Raw genomic sequence first — 8,877 nt, 5'->3', positions numbered from 1 at the left:
CTCAGTGGGCACCTACGCGATTAAAATATTCTCACTTTCAGTGGTTGGTTGGTTCATGCAACATCGCTTGTTTGTTTTCATTGGTTAACCTTGGCTGGGAAGAAGACAGGAAAGGCGGAAGGAAAGATATTTTGTTCCCTAATATGGCATTACTCCGCTAGTGAATTAATTCGCGTTATGGCAACACTGTAAATCCCTATCTTCCAAATCGCAATGCTCCCCTCCCCTCCGTTCCCTCCTCCCCCTCCCCTTTACCACGTCGCGTTCTTCTGCCAGCCTGGCCGGCTATTTTGACTGGAAGGTGGGTCACATGACGGACGGGTCGGTCTGCAGACTGCTTTGGGGGGCAGAGAGGCAAACGGAACGGCGAACAGTAGGAGTATCCGCGCATCGTCGGTCGAACACGCCACACCATTACGTCTTCGTCTTGTAATCGTTCAAATACTCTTGTAGCTTCACGTTTCTGTGTTGTCTCGACAAGTTTGTCAATCGGGATATTGTGGAGTGTCTGCGAGTGCAAATGTGCAACCGATATGGAGCCACGGGACGCCAGGAACTGAGCCAGACGAATCAGTGCACGGGGAGGTAGCGCAGTGGATGGAATAGCCCGATATTTATCCTGGTACGCAAGGCCGAGTGGGAAAAAGCCGAAGGCGAGCAGAGCAGCAGACATGTTTCGGTGTTCGTGAGTGACGAATCGAGTGTGCGAGTGCTTGTGCATATTCACAGATGGCATTGTTTTTATATTAGCAGAATTGTGGTTTGTTTTTATTGGTGATGTAAATGAAGAAGATCGTGATCATGGAGACTATTCCATCGTCGGAAGAGTATAGTCCTCACCTTAAGAACGTACTCAAAAGGTACCGGCAAACTGCAGTGAACAGCTTATCGGGCCCGAGCACTGTGTTAGATACGGACGACTCAGCTATGAAAACCAGTGATACGGAAGAACGTAAGCAAAAGGTTGTTATAAAGAAGGAAGTGGCGTCGTCCCCAGAAGGTGAACCGAACAAGGATGGTACGAAGTTGGATTACGACCCTTTCCTGAACCCACCCCCATTCCCAATACAATCCCTTCCAATCCTCACCACGCCGGACCAGTCCCGTAGCGAACGAACAGAAACCGTTCTCGAAGGGGAGACTATTTCGTGTTTCCTAGTGGGCGGCGAAAAGAGACTGTGCTTGCCGCAGATTTTAAACAGTGTTTTGAGGGACAAATGCCTGCCCCAAATAAACCAAGTGTGTGACGAACTGCAAATATTTTGCTCCCGGTGTAACCCCGAGCAGCTTAATGTTCTCAAAGTGACTGGGATTTTACCCACAACTGCCCCCTCGTGTGGATTGATCACGAAAACGGACGCCGAACGTTTGTGCAGTGCTCTCCTTGATCATAACCCCCCGAGATTGGCGCCAGAACACCAAAGACTGTTTTCGTTTAGAGTGTACCATGAGTGTTTTGGGAAGTGCAAGGGACTGTGTCGGCCTGAGTTGTACACTTACACCCACGCCCGGTGTATTGAATGTATGCAGTGCCACGGAGTATTCTCCCCCCAGAAATTCGTTTGCCATGCCCATAAGCCCCTCGAAAATCGTACCTGCCATTGGGGATTCGATTCCAACAATTGGCGAGCGTATTTACAGGTCGCAAAAGATCAAGAGGATTATGAAAAATGCACGAAGATCTTGGATCGGTTTTTGGAGATACGAGAATTTTCAAACAAACGAAAGCAGGTAAGTCAATTTTACATTATTTTATTTTCTCACTAATACGATTTTGTTTTCCCCATATTTGTGTATATAACTGTGAAAAGCGATAGTATTTAGGGATTATATGCAGAGGCCAAATAAAAATACATTTTGGGGAGGCAAGGTTGGCAGCAACCATATTTTATATGTGTGAATATATATAAAATATATATATATGAATTTTTAAGGGTCAGAAGGTGCCCTTCCTCCCTCCCAAAATTCGGCGGCTATGATTAGATGTTGATTGGGTGCACCAGCGCCACCTAGTATCCGCACTGACATTCCTTTTTCACAGAATCAAGACGAATTGAACATCCAGTTAGTATCGACAATATGTTCAATTTTAGATCATATGATATACCTGGCAGTTCTTGTGCAAGTTCAAAGTTTCGGCTTGTTTTTATCAAATTTTCATACGTCGTTACGTGCAGTTCTGCCATTAGAAAACTGTTTTCCTTTTACAGAGTAGGGGATTAATCAGATAACATGGGGCCAAGGTTATATTCGGGTTTTTTCCCCTACACTGTCTTGATTTGAGGTCTTTTACAATTCTAGTGTTTGAGAAATTTGGAACTGTTTTGCCGACTATGGTCTTTGAGCTTGTGTGTTAACACAATTGTTTGGGTTTGTGCTGTTCAGAAGAAGAAAAAAAAGACGTAAGAACTACGAAGTTGAAATTCAGTTCGTTTGCACTTGTTATATTGTGTTTTCTTATCGAATGTTTTTGTTTTCAGGCTGCTTTCTGATTGGGCGAATCTCATGATTATATACGCATGTTGTTTTGCCCTTACTGTTAAGAACCTTGGAACCTTGCTGATAAAATATCGCAAATATTTTTGACGGCAGTCTGAAGAGTCGTATGGTGGGAGCGGCATTTTTGATAAGGTTCAGCCATGTTACAAATAAAATTATCATGTTGACTTCCGTACTTAGAAATTCGAATATTTGTATTAGGAACTTATTGCAAGTAGAGTTGACACTTGCATGCATTTAGTGTAAAACTTTGTTTGAATTTGAGTACCAATCGAAAACATTGTATATGCACTAATTGTAATAACGTTTGTTGTAGGGGATTTGTATTTTTTCTTAAATAGTGTTGAAATTGGAACTGTGTTTATACAATGTAGAAGCATTACATGATGTGTTGAAATTAAATAGTGTTGCCTTTTGACTTGAAACTGGATTTAAGTTCTATTCGTGTGTGTCAAGGTGAAACACGATTAATACACACTATCAACAGCAAATGATCTAACACCAAAATAACAAACAAGCAATGGGTGAGAATAGATGTAATGCAACATCAAGATAACTTATTGATACATACATATTGTCACTGTAGCGTTGATTTCTCGAGCACAGTTATTCAGAAATAACATCATCACATCCATGAGCGGTCCCATAAACTTGAATGGAAGAGGAGGGGGTTCAACCAATAAAAATGCCTCGTGAATGCAGTTATCACTCGGGTAGGAAACAAATTACTTGCGTTTCCTTATTTACTTTAGGAAAATTACGGTTGGAACTTTTGAATGCAATTTATATAGCCTCTCCCTACCCCCTAGAATTGGGAAGTTTTTTTTTAAAAAAAAACTAACTGATGTGCAATCCATGCTTTTAAATCCCAACACACTTGTGTGTATTCTCATAATGTCAGTTATGTACAAAGCGAGCCGTGGTAAACCCCGGTTTTGTTGCACCAGGGAAATTGGCTAGAACTGAATTTATTTAAAAATGATCATGAAGGAGTATCGCGTTGCTAGCGCTACGGTACCTTACACTCTGTCGCTGATAAATATTCTGAAAAAAATATTTGATAGACCAATGGAAAATAAAATCTCACATAGACAAATTGTTTGATAATGATGAGTGGTTACAGAATTTTCTTGACCTTTGTACCGCTGGCACACTGATAATCATTAGTTTGCAAGCTATAACACACTTTATATAGACACCAGCAGTGGGAGAATTGGTGAGCTAACTACATTTCACTTAGTATTGTTTCGCAAGCATATGTCCCCGGCGGCCCGAAAAGGCCCCAATGCATCCATTTTGCCACATGTATTTTGGGTATTGTAAAGCGTATCCTTGTTTACCAGCTGCCGTTGTCGTCAAAGTATTTTCTACTCGTATTGTTTTGTTCACTTTTGATGCATGGTTTTTAAAAATTGTTCATTGTGGAGTAACGAATTTGAAAACAGAGCCATGCTTTTTCTTTTTCACAAAATGTGATTCTCATTACCCACACGTGCATGTACATGAATGTTACTGGCATGTAATATGCATGGATAATGCGTAGATAATTGCCATTAATAAATTCTTTAATTAAAAATACTCAACTGAAAGTACAAAAGTGAATAAATTGACTATGAATCTGTGACATTCAGTTTGTCTCTTGCTTTGTTTGTGGTGGATGAATTTACTCGAGTGCCACTAATGTACATAATTAGACTAGCGTGGTCATGAAAACCAGAATGCTGTGTACATATATGCGCACTCTCAAATTTTTAATGAGAGGGACGGGAGTTCAGCAACTGTAAATGCTTTTTGAATGCAATTATCACTTGTATTACGGAACAAGTGAATTATGTTGCCTTATTTACGTTATAAAATTGACATTTGGGACATTTGAATATTTTTATAGTCTCTACTCCATAGAATTGGGAAGTTATTGAAAAAACAAAACCGAACTGAACCATGCATAAAATCCCAACACACACACCACAGGCGTATGTATTCACATATTATCATGTAACTGAACTTAACCCCCATTTTTGCTTGTTACGCCCTTTCGCGCGTTTTGAAAACGTTGCAATATTAATGTACCATACCGACGTACATATTAAATTCTTTTCGTAGCTGTTAAACTTATTCACATTATGTTGCAGTACATTTTGAGATATGTGTTGCAATAGCAGTCTCCGCACATTAACGATCATTTTTATAACAGCTGGTGGATATGAACAGAACAGTCTTTAAGTTAAACAATGCCTCCGTAAACGTTACATGGTGAGAACTCTGTCGGCATTGCGTTTTTGTCTTCCCTTCCGGCTAAAATCTTTCGACCTTGGGAAGCAGAATAATTTGACCTTGACAACGTAGCAGACAGTGGATGAGAAGGAAAACGTGGATTAGCGACTGAAAGCTGCCGAGGTAGGATAGGAGAATGTTCAAATGTCGGTTGGTGATTTTATGCTGTGTTGTGAATTTACTTTTCTTCCTGCCTTGCGTTTGTACGCTGAATCCGTTGTGCATTTTAAAGAAAGCTGATTTTGCTGCTTTCCTTATGCAAGCTTTGCGTCTACATCATTTTTCCTGTCTTCAGATCGGAATGTGTGCCGTGTTAGAGTTAGGTGTCTTAATTCAAGGTCGTTATTGGGGAAGGAAAATTGAATTGAGTTTGTACAGTGGGATCCATGAGTATTACCGTGCAAATTGTCCATGACTATTTTCATTAATTTTTCTCTTGTATCCTATTGTGTTTTTAAGCGACAGATTTTTATGTATGCTGGTGCAGAAGTTGTCAACAGCTTGTTTTGAGTTTTCTTTAAATTCTTGAAGCTCTTATTGGGTCAAATAAAGAGCACGAACATGGTGATGGACAATTTGCAGGGTAATACTCATGGATCCCACTGTACCAAATACAGTAAGACGTGGATATATTTTGGAACATTTGTACGATTATAGTCATTGTGCCAGTAGCCACATAAGTTACGTTTCAATATAAAATAGGGAGGCCAGATGAGGCTTACACTAGAAAACATAATATAGCTGATGGAAATCTCTGTAGGGTAACTGTCCATGACGGTAGTTCGTCACTGAATCATTTAAGAACTTACGTATGTCAAGATGGAACGTGGATTCTCATAAACTTTATGTACATGTTTTTGAGAATTAACAGAATTTATGGTCGTTATAAGTTTGTTAATATTGTTTCACTGAAACATGGTTTCCTCCAGTGGAAAGTATTATCATGCAATGAAGAAAGATTGTAATTTGAGGTAGAATTTGGAAGTTCAACATGTTGTTAGAACAAGTATGATGCAGATCCGTTGATGTGCAACTAATAAGTATTATTCATCACTTCTAAAGCATAAAGTTCGTGTCAAACAATGCCATTAGTAGGTTATTTTTATTATTTTTTCAACCGTTCGGTATCTTCATTTTTTCAAAACAGATCGCTATGGTGTATACACGTTAATGATGATTTTGTAGGGAAAATGAAACTGGTATTGAGGCAGGGTAATAGATTGATTTTCCATTGCAGAATTTTGAGAGAAGCAAAAACAGTCCAAATGCGCGAAATGGTTTTAAGGAGCAAAATGAAGCAATAAAAAAAAAAATCTTAACTACAGGCTAGACGTTATAGAAACATTTCATCAGATGTGGTCTGCGGTGGTCAAAAACTTGTTTATACGATTTTAATGGACACTGAGATGCACAAGTATTGCTTGGCAAATGACCATTTTTTATTAATATTTCTCTTGCATCCTACGTGTTTGAAAGGAATAGAATTTTACTGATGCGGGTGCAGAAGAGAATAACCATGGTAATGGACAATTTCCTTGCTATCAGTGGCGGCGATTGAGTTCCAGAACGGGGGGAGGGCCAAGGACAGTTTACTTTTCTTGCTTGGTAGATAAGGTTTAGCATAGTTTGGGGGGCAACTGCTTCCCCTCGCCCCCCTAATCACCCCCACTGCTTGACATTACTTATGCATACCGCTGTACGACCCATTGCCGGGCTAATTATATTGATACGATTTTCGTATTCATGTATTCCATGTGTCAGTCTGAAGCTACCTTGATTACGCATCTATGCGCAGTATCTTGATTATCTGATTAACGTTTGGGGAGGCAGGCTATCCATAAACGTGATAAACACCCATACATTCTCTGAGGCCTTGATTGGAGCAATTGACGTCATCCAACACATCAAGTGGTTTGTGATTAGTTCGATTGCTTAGGTGGATTAGCAGTGCGTACTGGGAGGTAGCCAACTCGCTACTGAAGCAAATACTAAACGTGAAATGTTCAGGCATATTTGGTTTATTACTATGTATTCTTTTTAGGTCTGGTGCGGGACACACTCAGCTTCCACCAAACGCTAAAACTAAATGCCACGAGCTCTAAACCAGCTCATAACCTAACAGTTCCTAACTACATTTCCGCTTAGGCCTAATAATGCATATGTGGTTAGGTAAGGAGAGCAAAGGTTTGGCGTTCAGAAACGAGTTGCAGCGCAAATCAACTCGTCGGTCATCTTTGAGCTGTGTAAGTCGCGTGAGTGAGTAATGTGTGTGTGAATCGGCAAATTGATAATTCATATCCTTCTATTAAATTTTATACAGTTTCTTAATCGCACAAGTGAAAAGATCGCATTTTAAACCCATATTATTACATTGGAAAGAACGTGTCAGTTGAATAGCCTCATCGTAAGCTGCCCTTGTTCAGTAACTAATCCCATTGTACAGTCGCGGACATTTCTGGGTTGCAACACTTCCATGGAAAGTTAATGGGATTTTTACAACCGCGAACTGTCCGTATCTGTACATAGCCAGGAGGTAAGAGTTCGAAATCATGGATGGGTACCTGTTATATATGAATTTTAAAGCTGAGAATCTGGTGGCAAGTCCAATTGTATACAAGATACTCGTCAACAACCGCTGAAGGATTCAGCTAATTTTTTTTTGTTTTGTTTACAGTACTGTACAGTCACAGGCAATAAAAATGGGACATCTACCTGAAATACTGGCTTATCATGCAAATGTGTTGTGTGTGTTGCCTATCTCGGCGGCGAACGGACAACTTAAATAGCAACTTTTTAATAGAGGGTTGTGGTTAAGGGACCAGGGTTGTTATAGGTTCAGGGACCCATAAATTCTAATGGGTTCTATTTGGTTCCTCTGAAGGACCGGAACAGTTTTTCTCACACAATTTAAATTCGGCCCAAGCTGCGTATTGTTTCGATTCAAAAATGTTCCTGGACCGTATTGAAATTGATCCGGAAAAAAGGTTCCTGGACCGAATTGAAATACTTTACAAATAAAAAGGTTCTTTACGGTCCAGAACCCATTTACGCTTGCTGATTTTCCTGGACCGGAATTGAATTTATTTAAAATTCCTGGACATTTAACAACCCTGTCAGACAGGAAAGCAAAGCAGGCCTCTCCGATGGCGTAGTGGTAATGTCACCATGTAATCAAGAGGTCCCGGGTTCGATACCCGCTGTAAGTACATAGTGGTTCAGATCCAACTTTAAACTGTAGGTACAATCCAGTGGACTTGAAGCAAAAACTCAATAAAATTACAAGTAAATACGAAGTCAGGGTCGTTGGTTCGAATCTTGTGTAAGGCATTGATATTTTATTGATACATCGCCACAAGTACCCTAGATAAATAGAAAAAGCGGCTACTACGCTATATATGCTAGGTTACATTGGCGCACGGCGGTGCACCAATAATGGAACGGTATGAAGTCTTCTTCACTCGGCCTGCGAACTGCAGATCCGCTCTGCTCCCATGGGGGATCGATACGAACGGATCACGCCACTGACGCTTCGAACCTGCATTCATGCTTCCCCATCTCCACAGCGCCATAGCGGCGGCAGACTTCAAGGCGAGCGCCTCTGATCACGTGGGCGCTCGGCGTTGTCTCCCCCCTCTGCAAGGAGCAGTGTTTTGCAGTTCGTGTGCCCTGAAATAGTTGCCTGATGAGTTGGACGGTGTTATTTTCGGATCCGCCATGCCTGCCGCAGTTTGGTTGCTAGTCTGTCCGTAAACTGGACCTGATTTTTTTCAGCAAAAAATGACAGTTGTATTGTGCTGTAATGCATGACGTGTGCTAGTCCAACTGCGGATTTTTTTTTGCTTACCCGTGTCTTACAAGAAACTTTCCTGAGAGAGAGAGAGAGAGAGAGAGGCCCACACATTTTTTATCACTAAAATTCAAGAAGCTGCTTCATTTGTTACATATTTATGATACACGTGATGCAAAAAAAACATACATGGAAAACATATACTGTATTCGCTAATTAGGGGGGGGGGAGATGGTAATGGAAATTTCCGTAAGTGAAATTGAATTATTAAAATGGTCTTTTAGAAGTGGAGTTGATAATTCAAGTGCCCTGTATAT

At 40.5% G+C, this 8,877-nt stretch overlaps 1 protein-coding gene across 1 annotated transcript in view; it reads left to right on the top strand.

Moving 5' to 3' along the window:
- The first annotated feature begins 335 nt into the window (after window positions 1-335).
- Window positions 336-8,877, top strand: part of Snoo (Sno oncogene) — a 101,266-nt gene continuing 92,724 nt past the window's right edge. Inside the window, exon 1 of the mRNA XM_083132547.1 lies at window positions 336-1,731. Within this exon, the coding sequence (XP_082988673.1) occupies window positions 784-1,731 (948 nt within the window). The 5' untranslated portion in view covers window positions 336-783. The remainder of the gene's footprint in view (window positions 1,732-8,877) is intronic.

This window comes from Lepisma saccharinum, chromosome 12 (assembly GCF_977018435.1).
Source record: "Lepisma saccharinum chromosome 12, izLepSacc3.1, whole genome shotgun sequence".
In the NCBI taxonomy this organism is placed as follows: domain Eukaryota; kingdom Metazoa; phylum Arthropoda; class Insecta; order Zygentoma; family Lepismatidae; genus Lepisma; species Lepisma saccharinum.
This window is presented reverse-complemented; position numbering and strand designations above follow the sequence as displayed.